Below are 21301 nucleotides of genomic sequence, written 5' to 3'. Positions count from 1 at the left end.
ACCTTTCTTCCAGCGGGATTAACCTTGGATGACTTCCTACTACTAATCTTGTCTCACCTTTTCTCTACAAGCAGAAGAATCTCACCTTTTACCTGTTTGCATTATGTAATACTCAGTCCCCGACCTTCACCTCATCACATGGTTTCTTTCTGCTGCTGGTGTAATAACACTGCTGCAGGCTTTTCATATGAGCAACAACTTGCAAACCTGTAAATTATGACCAAAAGTATTTTGGTTTTAAAGTGAATCTTCATGATTTTATTATTGAACATATGTTTTAAAAACAAAAAAGGGAATTAAATGATGGTTTGGATAAACCCTACTTATTTGAAAGTATTCTATGCTAATAGGAAGAGGAGGATACTTCAGCTTTCTCCATATCACAGCTCAGGGGCGTTCTTTCTGCTGCTGCATTCTTCCTATACCTGTCACAGCTTCTAACAGCAGATACAACCTTGAATGAGGCTTAGGAAGGGTTCTATCACCTGCAGCATTACACCCAGAAAGACAGAATATGACTCTGTACTGATCCCTGAAACAGCTGTCTATGGGTGAATACCTGGCTTGGCTATCTCCCCAAACTGGTCAGAATTTTCTATTGTTGGTATTTTGCCCCTTGTTATTTGTGTTCAGGGTATAGCGGGTTGTTGGCTTTTTGGGTGTTGGCCACGCTACCAGTTATACCTTGTCCTCCTCACAGGTCCCTCTCCTTTTTTGGTCAGACATATGGATATACATTGGTGGTGGGGGTTTTCTTTAATGGGTGTATGGTTCAATATATAGGGCGGATTTACCTATTTGGGTTATCACCCCATTACCAATGCCTGTTATTCCCAGTTTCATTGCCATTATGTTATACCTATCTGATCAGTATACCATGTGATTGGAAGACTACTGAGACTACATTCCTATTTTGTGGCAATTCATGATCATTGTTTATTGTTTTGGGGATAGCCTTCTGTTTTACATTCCAATACTATCTGCATTTTATTTATTGCAAGAAAATTTAGACTAGAACCTTCAGAATCACAGGTGCATATCCACGAAGCAAACATAATTACAAAAAACAAAATGGCTGCACAACGTTATATATACAAACAATAAAGCTAAGAAATGGGGGTCATTCTAGATAAAAGTGGTACAATACCGACTATAAATGAGTAATGGAAGCTCTTAGCGCACATACGTGTCGGGCCCATCTACCAGGCGTCAAGGTGGCTTCCGCAGATGGGTCCCTAACACTAAATATACTGCCTCACTTTGGACTTACTTAAGCCTACAATATTCAGGGCAGTGTAGGAACCAGCTACAAACGTACTCTGCTCAGAAGTCCCAGCCATTTTGTTTTTTGTAATTATGTTTGCTTCATGTATATGCACCTGTGGTTCTGAAGGTTCTAGTCTAAATTTTCTTGCAATATATTGAGGGTAGCACCTCTTTTAGACTGAACATACCCATCTACCTGGGACTTCTGAGCAGAGTATGTTTGTAGCTGGTTCCTACACAGCCCTGAATATTGGAGGCTTAAGTAAGTCCAAAGTGAGGCAGTATATTTAGTGATAAGGACCCATCTGCGGAAGCCACCTTGACGCCTGGTAGATGGGCCCGACACGTATGTGCGCTAAGAGCTTCCATTACTCATTTATAGTCGGTATTGTACCACTTTTATCTAGAATGACCCCTATTTCTTAGCTCTATTATTTGTATATATAACGGTGTGCAGCCATTTTGTTTTTTGCATTTTATTTATTGTTATATTGACTAATAAATATGGTATATTTGTACTTTTATGTGAGGCTTTAAATTATTCTTTGGTTTTCTGATATAATCCCACACATGCTATATATATATATTTGTATCCCAAATCCCAAGGCTTATCAGAAAGTTGGATTTTGACTCATAGGAAGTGGCACCAGCAAGATACCTGTAGTTCTTTTCCTTGGGAGATACCTCCTTGCATATTTGTTTCCCATATAGCATTGCCAATAACTCTTCATACCATGGAGGATTTCCAGTAAGTTTCCATGCAGGACATACTGGTACATCTGGTAAATCTTCCTGCAGAAGATGCAGCACCCAGCCTAAGCTACATTCAAGCATCAAACACAGCCAACCAGAATCCTACTCTGTACTGATAAGGAGTAAGCCATCCAAAACAGCTGTCTACAAATGGATATCAGGCTTCCCTTGTCAAATCCCACCAAGCCTTGCTGAAAATTAAATTTTAACTCATACGAAGCCACTTCAAAGAGGTAGCACTAGAGAGATGATTATCCTTCTTGGGAGATATCTCTTTGCATATTTGTTTCCCATTAAGCATTACTAATAAGTCTCCATACAGGACTGGTCTCTTTAAGGAAATTCAGCACCCCGTATAAGCAAGATATGGTACATCATACTTCAGTTTTACAACTCTTAAACAATCAGAGCACATCTTTTGTACTAGTCTACCATCTAGTGAGCAAGTGAGGTATTGAACAGATATCTGTCAGTTCACTCTATTGTAGAACTTAAAAGTAGAGTTGAGCGGACATCTGGATGTTCGGGTTCGACGGATTCAGCCGAACTTCATAAAAAAATTCGGGACCCGAACTTGACCCCGAACCCCATTGAAGTCAATGGGGACCCGGACTTTGGAGCACTAAAATTGGCTCTAAAAAAGTCATGGAAAGTGCTAGAGGGTTGCAAAAGGCAGCAGCATGTGGTTAAGAGCATGGCAAGTGCTCTGCAAACAAATGTGGATAGTGGAAAATGACTTAAAATAACATAAAATATATAAAAATAAAAATAATAATCTTGATCTAGGAGGAGGAGGTCCATATGGAGTAGGATGTTGAGGAGGCGGTGGATGTGGTGGTGTAGGTGGAAGCGGCGGTGGAGGAGGAGGAGGTAGCCAACACTGGTTTTTGTTTTTAATTTATTTGATTATTTTATTTTATTTTTTGTTTAAATTTGGGTACACCCCAAAACATTAGGAAATATAAAAAAATAAACAAAGTGCGCTGGATTACAACAATGGCTAGGTGAGGCCGGTATACATGTCTATTCAGCACAAGGTACAGACAAGTCCTGTGGGATCCCCGCCTGGTTCAGTTTAATGAATGTGAGCTTGTCCACATTGCCTGTGGACAGCCGGCTGCGCTTGTCTGTGATAACCCCCATCCTGCTGTACTAAACACACATTCAGACAATACACTGACTGCAGGGCAGGCCAGCACCTCCAAGGTGTAAAGGGCAAGCTCAGGCCATGTGGACAATTTGGAGACCCAGAAGTTAAGGGGGCAGATCCATCAGTCAGTACATGTAGGCGTGTGCACACATACTGCTCCACCATGTCGCACGTCCCTGTGACGTCCACAATCCAATTGGATATTTCCCTATCAACTTTCAATGTTTTTTTATGCGCCTACCATGGTGATCACATGTAATGGGGAATCAGGGTTCCATGCCGGAGAGGGAGCCTGAAAAAAGGGATACCACATCCAAGGGAGGACAATGGCTGCAATGTGATCGAGCGGAAATGTGGGACAAGTTATTGAAGCAGAAGCATCCAAATAAAGGAGGGGCGCACGGCAATTACCACTCCCGACTTAGGGAGGTAGTGACGATAAATAACAATATAGGACTCTTAAGATGCCCTGTTATTGGAATGATTACCTAAAAATTGCAGTGAATGTCACTGTGGTATTTTGGATTAGGAAACGTTAGACAGGAGAGGCCCTGCTGCCGCTTTGTTGACTCTAGGTAACTTCTGCCTGATAGCACGTCCCTGTGACGTCCACGATGCAATTGGATATCTTCTCTATCAACCTTAGATGTTCTTTTCTGTGCCTACCATGGTGATCACGGGTAGCGGGGAATCAGGGTTTCACGCCGGAGAGGGAGCGTGAGAAAGGAATACCGCAACCAAGGGAGGTCAATGGCTGCAATGTGATCGCGCACCGCTGTTTATTTCTTGTTCTGCTCCGTACATGATTAAAGATTAAAATGTTAGAGACTTCCTTAGACCATACCATGTTATACCTATGGGGGGGGGGGGGGCACTAAACATCAACTGGAGGCCTGAGGAGATAATATTTTTTTTTAGATTAACAGCTGTGATCAAATGTCCAAATAAAAGCCCTGTTCTGACTTATGAGTTGGGGCAGGAGCAGAGAGCTACCATTACTCAGATGTAGCTCCTTCTGTAGGTTATGGACTGTCCAAGCATTGCAAAACTATCCAGGTGTGTTGCCTTAGGCCAGCAGAAGACAACTGCTTGAAGTTCACTTAACTAGGTAAATATGTATCATTACGAGGGATTGCACACATTTCATGGGGTAAAGGGGCATTAGTGAACCCTGGGGCAGGGTTTAGGTCCAGATCTGCACCAGGAGGGGCCTGGAATGTGAAGTTCTGCAGTAGGGAAGTGAAGAACAGGAAGAGCTCCATGTTTGCCAAGTTTTCTCCCGCACAACTTCTTTTACCTGTTTTAAGTATAAAGAGGTGAAAAGAATATCAGTATTTGAGGGGTTTTACAGGATTAGATAAGCACAGCTGCTTTCTTACACCTCTGCATGATATCTGCTTAAGGCCTCATGCACACGACCGTTTTTTTTTAAGGTCCGCAAAAATGTGGTCCGTAGGTCCGTCATCCGTGGGTCTTCCTTGTTTTTTGGAGGATCCACGGACATGAAAAATGAAAAAAAAAAGTCAAGTTTGCCATTGAAATGATAGGAAAAAACGGACACGGATCACGGACACGGATCACAGACACGGATGCCAATCTTGTGTGCATCCGTGATTTTTCACGGACCCATTGACTTGAATGGGTCCGTGAACAGTTGGCCGTGAAAAAAATAGGACAGGTCATATTTTTTTCACGGCCAGGAAACACGGATCACGGATGCGGCTGCCAAACGGTGCATTTTCCGATTTTTCCACGGACCCATTGAAAGTCAATGGGTCCGTGAAAAAAAACGGAAAACGGCACAACGGCCACGGATGCACACAACGGTCGTGTGCATGAGGCCTAATGGTAATTCACAGGAAAAAAATATTACCTAATGAGAAGGGGATGAAGGCTTCATTCTTCTTGAACTTTCCATCTGAGTCAAGAAAGTGTTCAGGATAAAACTCTTCTGGCTTCTCAAAGTAAGCTTTATCTCTCAGAACAGAGTGCAGCAATGGGATGACGACGGTGCCCTAGAGGGACAAAACAATGTATGGGTGACAAAAAGATTACAGATTCCATGAGCCATGTGCATGGAAACTAGTGTTGAGCGAAGTATGCTTCCGATCACAGATCCAATGTCGCTTTGTTTAAAACCCGTCTCCGTACAGCTTTCAAATGTATGGGCTTTGAGGAGGTGAAATTTGTTATGTCCGAAGTCTTGCAAGACTTCATTGAATAACTGAACTTTGATTATTCAACTTGAAAACCATTTCAAAACTGGGATCCGAACTTCGGATTGGAGTTTTAAAATGGTTTTCAAGTTGTTAAATCGAATGCCGAACTTCTTCACCGAAGTCGCAGTCTCGTGATCCTTTGGACTTAACAAATTTAATCTCCATGAAGCCCATACATTTGAATGTTGTACGAATATGGAACTCCAAACAAAGTTTTGAACGAAGCGACTTCGGAACAATAACCAAAAGCACGCTTCGTTCAACACTAATGGAAACTGTAAGGCCCCTTGCACGATACGGATTAGGTCCGGATGCGTTCAGGGTGCGTTCAGGAAAACTCGCACCATTTTGCAAGCAATTGCAGTCAGTTTTGTCTGCTATTGTGCTCAGTGGTTCAGTTTTTATTGCGCGAGGGAAATGCGAATTGATGCGTTTTTCACGCGCATGATAAAAAAAAGGTATGTTTACAAACATCTCTTAGAAACCATCAGTGAAAAGTGCATTGCATCCGCACTTGCTTGCGGATGCGATGCGTTTTTCACACAGCCCAATTCACTTCTATGGGGCCAGCGTTGCGTAAAAAACGCAGAATATAGAACACGCTGCGATTTTCACGCAACGCACAAGTGATGTGTGAAAAACATGTACACAAACCCATTGAAATGAATGGGTCCGGATTACGTCCGGATGCAATGCGTTCGCATCACGCATTGCACCCGCGCGGAAAACTTGCTTGGCCTAAGAAGGTCCAAGTAAGGCCTCATGCACTAGTGTATTACTGTACAGCAGCGGCTGCATGAAGCGCACGGCGTCATAGCAACCAATGGCGCCGTGTGCTCATGCTGTCAGCAGGAATCCCGGCCGGGTTTCCACGGTCCGCTCTCGGCCGCGGAACACGGCCGTGTGCATGAGGCCTAATATGTAGTGCTACTATATTCCGCAGTTCTTTCCAGGCATTAGCATCACACTGTCCCCTATGGAGCTTACAATCTAAGGTCCCTATCAGTATGTCTTTGGAGTGTGGGAGGAAACCCACGCAAACACAGGGAGAACATACAAACTCCATGCACAAGTGCATAGTGAGATAATAAATATTGCAAAAAAGAAAGAAAAATGGATAAACGTCTCCAGGGAGATAGAATCCAAATCCTCACCAAATGGCAATAAGCATGAAGAAGGCAGCACACCAAAGTAAATCCAAGTTTTTTATTCACCCAGTGTCTGCAACGTTTCAGTGCCCGGCTTCCCTTCCAAACTAGTATGTGTGATTTATTGTACTGTTCTCCTCAGAAGGACCTTTTGGGCTCCTTTAGGCTTGAGTGCCTAGGTGCAATCACAACCCCAGCAACTATCATAGCTACACCTCTGCCTCCATAATCAGAGGAATATTAATGGTACAGTATGGTAAAGACCTCTATGCATAAACCGTACCTTATTTTGCCTCCATATAGCACAGTAGTTGCATGGAGCTATAATACATTCATGTGCAAGCCTCTAGTGGGTGAAGCATATAGTTTTCTTATCTGTATTTCAAATGACTGTATAGGAAATGTAACATGGTTGTAAAGGATTTTAATACTGAAGGTCTATCTTTAGGATATGCCATTAATATCAGATCACTCACAGCATCATCACTAATTCACTGGTCGAAATTAGAGTTGAGCGATCACCTGGATGTTCGGGTTCGAGAAGTTCGGCCGAACTTCCCGGAAATGTTCGGGTTCGGGATCCGAACCCGATCCGAACTTTGTCCCGAATCCGAACCCCATTGAAGTCAATGGGGACCCGAACTTTTCGGCACTAAAAAGGCTGTAAAACAGGGCTAGAGGGCTGCAAAAGGCAGCAAAATGTAGTTAAATCCCCTGCAAACAAATGTGGATAGGGAAATGAATAAAAAAATAAAAAATAAATAAAAATTAACCAATATCAATTGGAGAGAGGTCCCATAGCAGAGAATCTGGCTTCATGTCAGCAGAGAATCAGTCTTCATGTCATAGCAGAGAATCAGGCTTCACGTCAGCCACCACTGCAACAGTGCATTGGCATATATTTAGGGCCAGCACCCAGGCAGAGGAGAGAGGTCCCGTAACAGAGAATCTGTCTTCATGTCAGCAGAGAATCAGTCTGCATGTCATAGCAGAGAATCAGGCTTCACGTCAGCCACCACTGCAACAGTCCATTGTCAGATATTTAGGCCCAGCACCCAGGCAGAGAAGAGAGGTCCCGTAACAGGGGATCTGTCTTCATGTCAGCAGAGAATCAGTCTGCATGTGATAGCAGAGAATCAGTCTGCATGTCATAGCAGAGAATCAGGTTTCACGTCAGCCACCACTGCAACAGTCCATTGGCATATATTTAGGGCCAGCACACAGGCAGAGGAGAGAGGTCCCGTAACAGAGACTCTGGCTTCATGTCAGCAGAGAATCAGTCTGCATGTCATAGCAGAGAATCAGGCTTCACGTCAGCCACCACTGCAACAGTCCATTGGCATATGTTTAGGCCCAGCACCCAGGCAGAGGAGAGAGGTCCCATAACAGAGACTCTGGCTTCATGTCAGCAGAGAATCAGTCTTCATGTCATAGCAGAGAATCAGGCTTCACGTCAGCCACCACTGCAACAGTCCATTGGCATATATTTAGGCCCAGCACACAGGCAGAGGAGAAAGGTCCCGTAACAGAGAATCTGTCTTCATGTCAGCAGAGAATCAGTCTGCATGTCATAGCAGAGAATCAGGCTTCACGTCACCCAACATTGGAACAGTCCATTGGCATATATTTAGGCCCCGGCACCCAGGCAGAGGAGAGGTTCATTCAACTTTGGGTTGCCTCGCAATATAATGGTAAAATGAAAATAAAAATAGGATTGAATGAGGAAGTGCCCTGGAGTCCAATAATATATGGTTAAGGGGAGGTAGTTAATGTCTAATCTGCACAAGGGATGGACAGGTCCTGTGGGATCCATGCCTGGTTCATTTTTATGAACGTCAGCTTGTCCACATTGGCTGTAGACAGGCGGCTGCGTTTGAATGTAATGACGCCTCCTGCCGTGCTGAATACACGTTCAGACAAAACGCTGGCCGCCGGGCAGGCCAGCACCTCCAAGGCATAAAAGGCTAGCTCTGGCCACGTGGACAATTTAGAGACCCAGAAGTTGAATGGGGCTGAACCATCAGTCAGTACGTGGAGGGGTGTGCACACGTACTGTTCCACCATGTTAGTCAGGCCGGACTGGAGCGCAGCGGTGGGGGAGGACGCGCATGAAGAGGCGTGGCGGCGAGGGAGGTGAGGTAAGGGTTAAGAGGTGCGGGGGGCGGCATCCAGCTGAGGCGCGAGTTGCCGAGGCAGCGGGGGGCGCGGCAGGAGCAGGGAAGGAGGAAGTGGGCGGAGCAGTGCAGTGCGGCCAGGGGAGCGAAACGGACGCAAGATGTCGGCGCCTGTATTATCGGTGGATGCCATGCTGGAGCGGTTGCGGCGTGAGGCGGAGGTGCGGGGGCCTGGCTGGCTGCAGGAGCAGGTGGGTGCCTGTTTGGTGTCCCCTGCTCTGGAGATTTCCCCTACAGTTCGGGCTGCCCGGCCGCGGCGTGGGGTTCCGCCGGCGCGCCTAAGCCCTGAAGTCACCCCACGGGCCCGGCGCCGAGTAGGGAGCCCCTCTGTGGACCCTTCACGGCGGAGAGCGGCCGCTCGGCCTTCTGCGAGTCGCTCACGCCGTGGAAGGAATCCCGTCACGCGGCGGGGCCCTGAGCGGAGTGGGACGCCCCTTCCCCCTCTCCCTGCGGCGGTGCTGATGGATTCCGGACCGGGAACGGCGGACCGGCCCTGTCCCTCCTTAAGCGGGCGGTCCGCTCGGCTTCTGGACGACGTCGTGGTTCCTCGGGCTGCGCTGGGTGGTGATGGATGCCGGCGCAGGTCCAGAGAAGATGGGAGCAGCGCGGATGAGGATCCCCTTGCCGTGGGGGGCGCCGAGGTCTTCGCCCGGGGCCCGTCCAGTGTTGTGCAGAGGGTCGTGCAGGAGGTCCGGGATGAACAGCCGTCGACGTCCAGGATCCAGGACGGTGGAGTGTCCGGTCGGCGGGAGTCAGGATCTGCGGCAGCGGGAGTCACAGCGCCCGCGGTGCCTGGTGAGATTGCGTGGGGCTCCATGTTAGCGCAGGGTTTCCCGGTTGCTGGGGGGGGGGGGTCCATGGGGGAGTTTGGTAGGGGTTTGGGGCAGTTGTTGGGGGGGCTGGCGGGATGGTTATCGGGTGTGGGAGCGGGTGCGGGGTCTCCGTTGCCGGGGTGGGGGGTGATGCCGGGGGCCGTGGCAGGGTCGCCGGGGGTTGTGGGGGGGTTGTGGGGGGGTCGGTGTCAGTGGAAACGCAGGCGGGGGGTGAGGAGGAAGTGCAGAGGTTGGATGATAGGGCGCGCGGGGAGGTGTACGTCTGCTTTGAGGGGCCGTTGGGGGCTCATTTGAAACAGGAGGTGAGGGAGAGGATTTGGAAGGGGGAGTATGTGGAGATATTCTCGCTGCTTCCGTTGGAACGGTTTAACCTGGATAGGGGTAAGAAGGATGAGGGGAAGAAGGATGATGAGGATAAGCGGCGGCATCGTTTGATCCCGCGTACTTTTGCTAATTGGCTGCAGGCGTTTGCCATATTGGCGAGTGTCATTGGGGAGCGGTCGCCGGATTGTTGTTCGGCGCTGTTTTGCTACCAGGACGCGATTGGGGAGGCGTATAGGGTTTATGGGGGTATGGGTTGGCTCCGGTATGATGAGCAGTTCCGGCAGCGGAAGGCGGTTAGGCCCGATATCCGATGGGATCATAAGGACATTGGGTTGTGGTTGAGGGTGACGGCGGCTCCCAGGACTGGGCAGTCCTTTCGGGGGGAGTCTGGGGGGTCTTCCCCGGGTTCCTTGGCAGCGGCGTCGGCAAAGGGGTTGTGTTTCCTATTTAACGAAGGAAATTGCAGATTTTGGGCCAAGTGCAAATTTAAGCACGAGTGCACGGGGTGTGGGGGGGCCCATGGCGCCAATCGTTGCTTCAAAGGGGGCAGGAATAGGGGCGGGGATGGTGCTGGAAAGGGGACGGACGCCGGTGCGGTTGGAAGAGATGCAGGTGTTCCTAGATAGGTACCCGGATCGGGTTGCGGCTGTTTTGTTGGGGGATGGTTTTAGTTTTGGTTTTCGGATTCCGTCGGTTGTTACGGCGGGGCCTATGGTTCATAAGAATCTTAGGTCCGCGCTTGATCATGCGGATGTGGTGACGGAGAAGTTGTGGAAGGAGGTGGAGTTGGGGCGGATGGCGGGTCCGTTCAAGGAACCGCCGATCCCGGGGTTGAGGGTGTCTCCGCTGGGCGTGGTGCCGAAGAAGGAGCCGAATAAGTTTCGGCTCATTCATCACTTGTCTTACCCGAAAGGGGCGTCGGTCAATGATGGTATAGCTCCTGAACTTTGTTCGGTGGTCTATACGTCCTTTGATGCGGCTGTGAGATGGGTGAGGCGGTTGGGGCGGGGGGCGTTGATGGCTAAGGTTGATGTGGAGGCGGCATTTCGTTTGCTGCCGGTGCACGTGGAGAGCATGGGTTTGTTGGGCTGTTTTTGGGATGGGGAGTATTTTGTGGATAGGTGCTTGCCGATGGGGTGCTCTCTCTCATGTGCATATTTTGAGACTTTTAGCTCGTTTCTGGAATGGGTTGTGGTGGAGGTTTCCGGTTGTTCATCTGTTATCCATTACTTGGATGATTTTTTGTGTTTGGGGGCGGCGAATTCACGGGTGTGTTCTTTGTTGCTGCACACGGTGCAGTCAGTTTTTGCGCGTTTTGGGGTGCCGTTGGCGCGGGAGAAGACAGTTGGTCCGGTGACGGAATTGTGTTTTTTTGGGGATTGTTATAGACACAGAGCGGATGGAGTGCAGACTTCCCCAGGATAAGTTGGAGGATTTGCGGCAGGAGATTGGCAGGGCCATAGGAGGGGAGAAGATTAGGTTGCGGGCGTTGCAGTCATTGTTGGGAAAATTGAACTTCGCTTGTCAAATTATGCCAATGGGTAGGATTTTTTGTAGACGGTTGGCCGCGGCTACGGCAGGGGTGTCAGCGCCGCATCATTTTATCAGGTTGCGTAAGGAGTTGAAAGGGGATTTGAGGGTGTGGGCGGAGTTTTTAGGTCAGTACAATGGTAGGTCGTTGGTCATGGAGGGTTTGTGTGATAGTGTGGAGTTGGAGTTATATACTGACGCGTCGGGGGGGGTGGGTTTCGGGGCTTATTGCCAGGGTCAATGGTGCGCAGGCGTGTGGCCGGATTCGTGGGTCAGTCGGGGGTGGGTGAGGAATGTGGCTTTGTTAGAGCTTTTTCCCATTGTGATGGCGGTGGTGTTGTGGGGGGAGAGATTGGGGAACAGGAAGGTGCGCTTTCATTGCGACAATCTGGGGGTGGTTCAGGCTATCAACAGTTTGTCCGCATCTTCTCCGCCGGTGGTGCGGCTGTTGCAGTTTTTTGTGTTGCGCTGCTTGTCTATTAATGTGTGGGTGGTGGCGGAGCATGTGGCTGGTGTGTCTAATTCAGTGGCGGATTCTCTTTCTCGTTCACAGTGGGAGCGGTTCCGGCTTCTAGCGCCAGAAGCGGAGGCGGTGGGTCTGGAGTGTCCGTCGTGGCTGTGGGGGATCTTGGAGGAGAAGTGATGGGGATGTTGAGGGACTCGTTGAGTCCGGGTACGTGGAGGGAGTATGGTAAGGCGTGGGCGATCTGGGAGTCTTGGAACGGGGCTTGGGGGGCTGGGGGCGGTGATGGGGATGTGAGGTTGTTGGTATTGTTGGGACGGCTGAAGGGCGAGGGGTGGTCGGTGTCGAAAGTGAACCATTTTATTGCAGGGGTTGCGTTCGGTTTCCGGCTGCGGGGGCTGCGGGATTTGACTAAGGAGTTTTTGGTACGGCAGGTTTTGAAGGGTTGGCGGAGGGGCGCGTGCAGGGGGCCGGATGGTCGGAGGCCGGTGTCTTTTGAGTTGTTGGGGCGGATGGGGGAACAGTTGAGTGGGATTTGCAGTTCCGGGTGGGAGTTGGGGCTGTTTATGGCTGCGTTTGCGTTGGCGTTTTTTGGCGCTTTTCGCTTGGGGGAATTAGTGTGTGACAGTGTTCGTCGAGCGGGGGGGCTGAGGAGTGAGGATATCGAGTTGATGGGGGACAGGTTGTCTGTTCGGATTCGCAGGTCAAAAACGGATCAGGAGGGCAGGGGGCGTCGTTTCATGTTGTTTTCGGTTCCAGGGTGTATGATGTGCCCAGTTCGGTGTGTGCGGTCTTATGGGGCGGGTCTGGAGAGGGATGAGGTTCCTTTCCTTAGGCATGAGGATGGTTCCTTTTTGTCTAGGTTTCAATTTCTGGCGGTCTTTAGGAAGTGTTTGAGGGCGTTGGGGGTGCCGGTCAAGGATTATTCTGGGCATTCGTTCCGGATTGGTGCGGCGACTGAGGCCGCCAGGCTGGGCGCCAGTGAGGAAGTGATTAGGAGGATTGGGCGGTGGGAGTCGGTGCGTTTTAAATCCTATGTGCGGCCTGCTTTGTTGTAAGGGGATCGGGGTGGTGGTTTGGTGTTAATTTTGTTCTTTTGTGTTCGCAGGTCGGACGGCGGCGGCGTTGGTGTGGATTTTGGGGCACTCTTATGTGTTTTGGGGTGCGATCAGAGCGGATGTGCGGCCGAGTGGGCGACAGTTGGGTTTCAGTCCGGAGTTGGCTACGGTCCGGTGGTTGGGGGTGAGAGGTATGTTGTGGGGCGGGGTTATGAGGGAGGTGCATCATTTTGTGCGGTTGGACCGTCCCCCGGACGTGTTGGTTTTGCACGTGGGGGGGAACGACTTGGGTAAGCGGCCTTTTAGGGAGTTGGTTCGCGATATTAAGTTCGACTTGCTCAGGATTTGGGCTTTGTTTCCGGGGGTGATCACGGTCTGGTCTGACATTGTTCCGCGGAAGGTTTGGAGGGATGCGAGGTCGGTGGAGAGGCTTAATAAGGCGCGGATCAAGGTGAATAGGGCGGTGGGCCGTTTTATGGCACGGAATGGCGGGGTGGTGGTGCGGCATGAGGTGCTGGAGAAAGGGGACGGTGCATTTTGGAGGGCTGATGGCGTGCACCTAAATGCGGTGGGGACGGATCTGTGGTCTCTGGGGCTCCAGAGTGGTGTGGAAATTGCGTTACGTATGTGGGGGGACGCGCAGGGTTGAGGTGGTCAAGCTGCGCGTTGTTGGAGGCGGGGGAGGTCCTTGAAGTGGAGGAATATGGTGGTACCTGAGGATGGGAGGGATGGACTCTCATTGAGGAGCTGGTAGGAACTAATTACGTGGCCATCAGTTGCTGCCTCCGAGCTGGGTTCAACGGCTGGGGGTAAGATGGTGACGTAGGTGTTCCAGTGTTATTAAGTTATTGGGGCTTCTAGGACCTCCCTCGTCATTGGTTAACTTATGTTATTTAATTTGTATGTATTTAAATAAACGGCTGCTGTGGCCGATTAAATCCAAGCAGTGGTGTGGTGTGTTTATTTCTTGGGGTTGGGGGGAGGGGCCCGGTGTATGGGGTTAGGCAATTGGGGAGGACCGAGCAAATAGCCAATGCCCTCTTCAAGTGAAATGTTGCCTCCTGCTAACCCGTTGCGTATCAGGTGGTAATGCCGTTAGCTGTGGCGTGTTGACAAAACTTTTCCACATCTCTGCCATGCTAACCCTGCCCTCAGAGGAGCTGGCCGTGACACAGCTGCCTTGGCGACCTCTTGCTCCTCCTCTGCCTTGGCCTTGGGCTTCCACTTGTTCCCCTGTGACATTTGGGAATGCTCTCAGTAGCGCGTCTACCAACGTGCGCTTGTACTCGCGCATCTTCCTATCACGCTCCAGTGCAGGAAGTAAGGTGGGCACATTGTCTTTGTACCGTGGATCCAGCAGGGTGGCAACCCAGTAGTCCGCACACGTTAAAATGTGGGCAATTCTGCTGTCGTTGCGCAGGCACTGCAGCATGTAGTCGCTCATGTGTGCCAGGCTGCCCAGGGGTAAGGGCAAGCTGTCCTCTGTGGGAGGCGTATCGTCATCGTCCTGCCTTTCCCCCCAGCCACGCACCAGTGATGGGCCCGAGCTGCGTTGGGTGCCACCCCGCTGTGACCATGCTTCATCCTCATCCTCCTCCACCTCCTCCTCCTCATCCTCGTCCTCCAGTAGTGGGCCCTGGCTGGCCACATTTGTACCTGGCCTCTGCAGTTGCAAAAAACCTCCCTCTGAGTCACTTCGAAGAGACTGGCCTGAAAGTGCTAAAAATGACCCCTCTTCCTCCTCCTCCTCCTCCTCCTCCTGGGCCACCTCCTCTTCCATCATCACCCTAAGTGTTTTCTCAAGGAGACATAGAAGTGGTATTGTAACGCTGATAACGGCGTCATCGCCACTGGCCATGTTGGTGGAGTACTCGAAACAGCGCAACAGGGCACACAGGTCTCGCATGGAGGCCCAGTCATTGGTGGTGAAGTGGTGCTGTTCCGTAGTGCGACTGATTCGTGCGTGCTGCAGCTGAAACTCCACTATGGCCTGCTGCTGCTCGCACAGTTTGTCCAGCATGTGCAAGGTGGAGTTCCACCTGGTGGGCACGTCGCATATGAGGCGGTGAGCGGGAAGGCAGAAGTTACGCTGTAGCGCAGACAGGCGAGCAGCGGCAGGATGTGAACACCGGAAGCGCGAACAGACGGCCCGCACTTTATGCAGCAGCTCTGACATGTCGGGGTAGTTGTGAATGAACTTCTGCACCACCAAATTCAGCACATGCGCCAAGCAAGGGATGTGCGTCAAACCGGCTAGTCCCAGAGCTGCAACGAGATTTCGCCCATTATCACACACCACCAGGCCGGGCTTGAGGCTCACCGGCAGCAACCACTCGTCGGTCTGTTGTTCTATACCCCGCCACAACTCCTGTGCGGTGTGGGGCCTGTCCCCAAAACATATGAGTTTCAGAATGGCCTGCTGACGTTTACCCCGGGCTGTGCTGAAGTTGGTGGTGAAGGTGTGTGGCTGACTGGATGAGCAGGTGGAAGAAGAGGAGGAGGAAGCCGAGAAGGAGGAGGTGGCAACAGGAGGCAAAGAATGTTGCCCTGCGATTCTTGGCGGCGGAAGGACGTGCGCCAAACAGCTTTCCGCCTGGGGCCCAGCTGCCACTACATTTACCCAGTGTGCAGTTAGGGAGATATAGCGTCCCTGGCCGTGCTTACTGGTCCACGTATCTGTGGTTAGGTGCACCTTGCCACAGATGGCGTTGCGCAGTGCACACTTGATTTTATCGGATACTTGGTTGTGCAGGGAAGGCACGGCTCTCTTGGAGAAGTAGTGCCGGCTAGGAACAACATACTGTGGGACAGCAAGCGACATGAGCTGTTTGAAGCTGTCTGTGTCCACCAGCCTAAATGACAGCATTTCATAGGCCAGTAGTTTAGAAATGCTGGCATTCAGGGCCAGGGATCGAGGGTGGCTAGGTGGGAATTTACGCTTTCTCTCAAATGTTTGTGAGATGGAGAGCTGAACGCTGCCATGTGACATGGTTGAGATGCTTGGTGACGGAGGTGGTGGTGGTGTTGGTGGTACATCCCCTGTTTGCTGGGCGGCAGGTGCCAACGTTCCTCCAGAGGCGGAGGAAGAGGCCGAGGCGGCGGCAGCAGCAGAAGAGGCCGAGGCGGCAGCAGCAGAAGAGGTAGCAGGGGGAGCCTGAGTGACTTCCTTGTTTTTAAGGTGTTTACTCCACTGCAGTTCATGCTTTGCATGCAGGTCATGCAGGTTGTGCTAAGGTTCAGAACGTTAATGCCTCGCTTCAGGCTCTGATGGCACAGTGTGCAAACCACTCGGGTCTTGTCGTCAGCATATTGTTTGAAGAAGTGCCATGCCAGGGAACTCCTTGAAGCTGCCTTTGGGGTGCTCGGTCCCAGATGGCGGCGGTCAGTAGCAGGCGGAGTCTCTTGGCGGCGGGTGTTCTGCTTTTGCCCACTGCTACCTCTTTTGCTACGCTGTTGGCTTGGTCTCACCACTGCCTCTTCCTCCGAACTGTGAAAGTCAGTGGCACGACCTTCATTCCATGTGGGGTCTAGGACCTCATCGTCCCCTGCATCGTCTTCCACCCAGTCTTGATCCCTGACCTCCTGTTCAGTCTGCACACTGCAGAAAGACGCAGCAGTTGGCACCTGTGTTTCGTCATCATCAGAGACATGCTGAGGTGGTATTCCCATGTCCTCATCATCAGGAAACATAAGTGGTTGTGCGTCAGTGCATTCTATGTCTTTCACCGTCTGTGAACGTGCTGGATCCACTGTCGGCCACCCAATTGACTAATGCTTGTACCTGCTCAGGCCTTACCATCCTTAGAACGGCATTGGGCCCCACCATATATAGCTGTAAATTCTGGCGGCTACTGGGACCTGAGGTAGTTGGTACACTAGGACGTGTGGATGTGGCAGAACGGCCACGTCCTCTCCCAGCACCAGAGGGTCCACTAACACCACTACGACTATGTCCACGTCCGCGTCCCTTATTAGATGTTTTCCTCATTGTTATCGTTCACCACAACAACAAAAATATTATTTGGCCCAATGTATTGTATTCAAATTCAGCTGAATATAAATTTGAGGCCTAGTATTTAGGCGCTGGGTGACAGGTATGGGTTTACTGACTGAATTAGACTTGGAAATGCACAGTAGCGTGTGTGTGAAGTTATTCTGAATGACCCTATGTGCACCTTGAATATTATATACCCTTTTAGGGATAGATTTCAAATAGCTCTGATACAGCAGAAACCACTAAATTATGAAATTGCTAAATTGGGAATTGGATTTCAACCCAGAACAAAAAATGTGCTTTGACGGACACTAAATAACTTGCCCAGCCACAACAGTACAGCAGTAACGACAGATTTAGCGGGATATAAATTTGAGGCCTAGTATTTAGGCGCTGGGTGACAGGTATAGATTTACTGACAGAATTAGACTTGGAAATGCACAGTAGCGTGTGTGTGAAGTTATTCTGAATGACCCTATGTGCACCTTGAATATTATATACCCTTTTAGGGATAGATTTCAAATAGCTCTGATACAGCAGAAACCACTAAATTAGGAAATTGCTAAATTGGGAATTGGATTTCAACCCAGAACAAAAAATGTGCTTTGACGGACACGAAATAACTTGCCCAGCCACAACAGTACAGCAGTAACGACAGATTTAGCGGGATATAAATTTGAGGCCTAGTATTTAGGCGCTAGGTGACAGGTATAGATTTACTGACAGAATTAGACTTGGAAATGCACAGTAGCGTGTGTGTGAAGTTATTCTGAATGACCCTATGTGCACCTTGAATATTATATACCCTTTTAGGGATAGATTTCAAATAGCTCTGATACAGCAGAAACCACTAAATTAGGAAATTGCTAAATTGGGAATTGGATTTCAACCCAGAACAAAAAATGTGCTTTGACGGACACTAAATAACTTGTCCAGCCACAACAGTACAGCAGTAACGACAGATTTAGCGGGATATACATTTGAGGCCTAGTATTTAGGCGCTGGGTGACAGGTATACGTTTACTGACAGAATTAGACTGGGATATGGCCAAAAAATAACCACACTATTGCTGGTTAAATGCACTTGGTGTGACAGCTTGACCAACCACACTACTGAGGGTTAAATGCACTTGGTGACAGGCGCAGCTTGCCCCTAATGTAGTATATGGCCAAAAAATAAACAGACTATTGCTGGTTAAATGCACTTGGTGTGACGGCTTGACCAACCACACTACTGAGGGTTAAATGCACTTGGTGTGACAGCTTGACCAACCACACTACTGAGGGTTAAATGCACTTGGTGACAGGCGCAGCTTGCCCCTGATGTAGTATATGGCCAAAAAATAAACAGACTATTGCTGGTTAAATGCACTTGGTGTGACAGCTTCACCCTGATGTAGGCTTTAGCCAAAAAACAACCACACCATTGAGGGTTAAATGCACTTGGTGACAGGCGCAGCTTGCCCCTGATGTAGTATATGGCCAAAAAATAAACAGACTATTGCTGGTTAAATGCATTTGGTGTGACAGCTTCACCCTGATGTAGGCTTTAGCCAAAAAACAACCACACCATTAAGGGTTAAATGCACTTGGTGACAGGCGCAGCTTGCCCCTGATGTAGTATATGGCCAAAAAATAAACAGACTATTGCTGGTTAAATGCACTTGGTGTGACAGCTTCACCCTGATGTAGGCTTTAGCCAAAAAACAACCACACCATTAAGGGTTGAATGCACTTGGTCGCAGCTTGTGCTGGCGCACCACAAGACACAAAATGTCCGCCGATCACCCCAGAAAAAAGTGACTGACAAACGGTCTGGGCAGCCTAAAAACAGTGAGCAATTGAGTATCAGCAGCTCAATCATCCACAGCTGCAGATCGATCAGTTAATCAAGTCCTTTGGAGGAGTTAATCTGCCTAATCTCGCCCTACTGTCGCAGCCGCAACCTCTCCCTACGCTAATCAGAGCAGAGTGACGGGTGGCGCTATGTGACTCCAGCTTAAATAGAGGCTGGGTCACATGGTGCTCTGGCCAATCACAGCCATGCCAATAGTAGGCATGGCTGTGATGGCCTCTTGGGGCAAGTAGTATGACGCTTGTTGATTGGCTGCTTTGCAGCCTTTCAAAAAGCGCCAAGAAAGCGATGAACACCGAACCCGAACCCGGAATTTTACGAAAATGTCCGGGTTCGGGTCCGTGTCACGGACACCCCAAAATTCGGTACGAACCCGAACTATACAGTTCGGGTTCGCTCATCCCTAGTCGAAATGAACCACTGAACTCAATAGAGCACTGAGGCCGCTTCATTACCAGGCGCTACTGTATGGAACTCTGTCCCATCCACTTAAATGAGACGGAGCTGCATTAAGTTGCTATGCCACACCCAACCACTACAAAATGTATGGCACTGTGTCTGGTAAACAATGCAGAGGCATTAGCGCCTGTCTGAGCACTGTGGCACCTTCAAACAGCTGATCTTGGTGGGTATTCCACCGACCTGACCTTGATAGCCTTTAACATACAGTATGAGACCGATGCATAATAAAAGTAATAATCGGTAATTGTAACAATGTAGAAAATATAGAATAAAACAGACTAACAATAAGTGACAGACAGTACTAAATTTCTATCCAGGTTCCCAAACTTGACTAATGTTCAGCAAAATAAAAAATAAAAAATTCATCTCACCTTTGGAAGAAAATAGCCCCTGAATGTCATGTCCTTCGTTGTGGCATGTGGGAGGCTTCCAGGCACAATGTCACCATACCTTTGAATTTCATGAATGACAGCGTCAGTATATGGCATTTCCTTCCTATGTTCTACTTGAGGTTGAGCAGAGCCAATAACATTTTCTATTTCACTTTGCACTTTTGCTATTAGATAAAATGAGACATATTATGAGTTATAATTCATTTAAATGGCAATAATACCAGTAGCAGTAATCATAACTTAAGTGACAATTGATTAAAAAGAATATATTTGGATACATACTAAGCAGTATTGTTATGGGGTGAATGTTGTGCCCATTACTGTAGCACTATTAAGTAAAAAAGTATTATTATTTTGATATATGTTGGATATAGAATAAGCAGTATTGTTTTGGGGTGCATATCATACCCATTGCTGTGCCACTAATGAGTAGAAAAGTAATATTATGTTGATACATGTTGGATATAGACTAAGCAGTATTGCTGTGGGGTGCATATCGTGCCCATTACTGTACCATTATTGTGTAGAAAAGCATAATTTTTATATACATTTACCAATTTATATAAAAATACTTAATACTTAAACTATTATATCAAATACAAGATACTGTAAGAAGAACAATGAATGTTTGAGATGTGTGACATTACCAGGTACATGAAAACTTGTAAAAAGAGCATTTTAACTGTTTATCTTTTTATCTGCTGTAAATTAAACAAACATAAATATATATATATATATATATATATATACAGTACAGACCAAAAGTTTAGACACACCTTCTCATTCAAAGAGTTTTCTTTATTTTCATGACTATGAAAATTGAAGATTCACACTGAAGGCATCAAAACTATGAATTAACACATGTGGAATTATATACATAATAAAAAAGTGTGAAACAACTCAAAATATGTCATATTCTAGGTTCTTCAAAGTAGCCACCTTTTGCTTTGATTACTGCTTTGCACACTCTTGGCATTCTTTTGATGAGCTTCAAGAGGTAGTCACCTGAAATGGTTTTCACTTCACAGGTGTGCCCTGTCAGGTTTAATAAGTGGGATTTCTTGCCTTATAAATGGGGTTGGGACCATCAGTTGTGTTGTGGAGAAGTCAGGTGGATACACAGCTGATAGTCCTACTGAATAGACTGTTAGAATTTATATTATGGCAAGAAAAAAGCAGCTAAGTAAAGAAAAACGACTGGCCATCATTACTTTAAGAAATGGTGGTCAGTCAGTCCGAAAAATTGGAAAAACTTTGAAAGTGTCCCCAAGTGCAGTCACAAAAACCATCAAGCGCTACAAAGAAACTGGCTCACATGTGGACTGCCCCAGGAAAGGAAGACCAAGAGTCACCTCTGCTGCGGAGGATAAGTTCATCCGAGTCACCAGCCTCAGAAATCGCAGGTTAACAGCAGCTCAGATTAGAGACCAGGTCAATGCCACACAGAGTTCTAGCAGCAGACACATCTCTAGAACAACTGTTAAGAGGAGACTGTGTGAATCGGGTCTTCATGGTAGAATATCTGCTAGGAAACCACTGCTAAGGACAGGCAACAAGCAGAAGAGACTTGTTTGGGCTAAAGAACACAAGGAATGGACATTAGACCAGTGGAAATCTGTGCTTTGGTCTGATGAGTCCAAATTTGAGATCTTTGGTTCCAACCACCGTGTCTTTGTGCGA

The 21301-nt window shown here is 48.5% G+C and overlaps 1 protein-coding gene across 3 annotated transcripts in view; it reads right to left on the bottom strand.

Annotated features, from left to right (window-relative positions):
- Positions 1-3815: 3815 nt before the first annotated feature.
- The window catches only part of LOC122935688 (cytochrome P450 2K6-like), a 61687-nt gene continuing 44201 nt past the window's right edge, over positions 3816-21301 (bottom strand). For 2 of the 3 annotated variants that reach the window (XM_044291517.1, XM_044291518.1), the window contains exons 8-10: positions 19601-19785; positions 5043-5184; positions 3816-4466 (exon numbers count right to left, since the gene is read on the bottom strand). In XM_044291517.1, the coding sequence (XP_044147452.1) occupies positions 4270-4466; positions 5043-5184; positions 19601-19785 (524 nt within the window). In that variant the 3' untranslated portion in view covers positions 3816-4269. The remainder of the gene's footprint in view (positions 4467-5042; positions 5185-19600; positions 19786-21301) is intronic. The other variant, XR_006388816.1, reaches the window with a different exon arrangement.

This window comes from Bufo gargarizans, chromosome 4 (assembly GCF_014858855.1).
Source record: "Bufo gargarizans isolate SCDJY-AF-19 chromosome 4, ASM1485885v1, whole genome shotgun sequence".
NCBI classification, from domain to species: domain Eukaryota; kingdom Metazoa; phylum Chordata; class Amphibia; order Anura; family Bufonidae; genus Bufo; species Bufo gargarizans.
The sequence above is the reverse complement of the archived record's forward strand: the minus strand, read 5'-3'. Positions and strand labels throughout refer to the sequence as shown.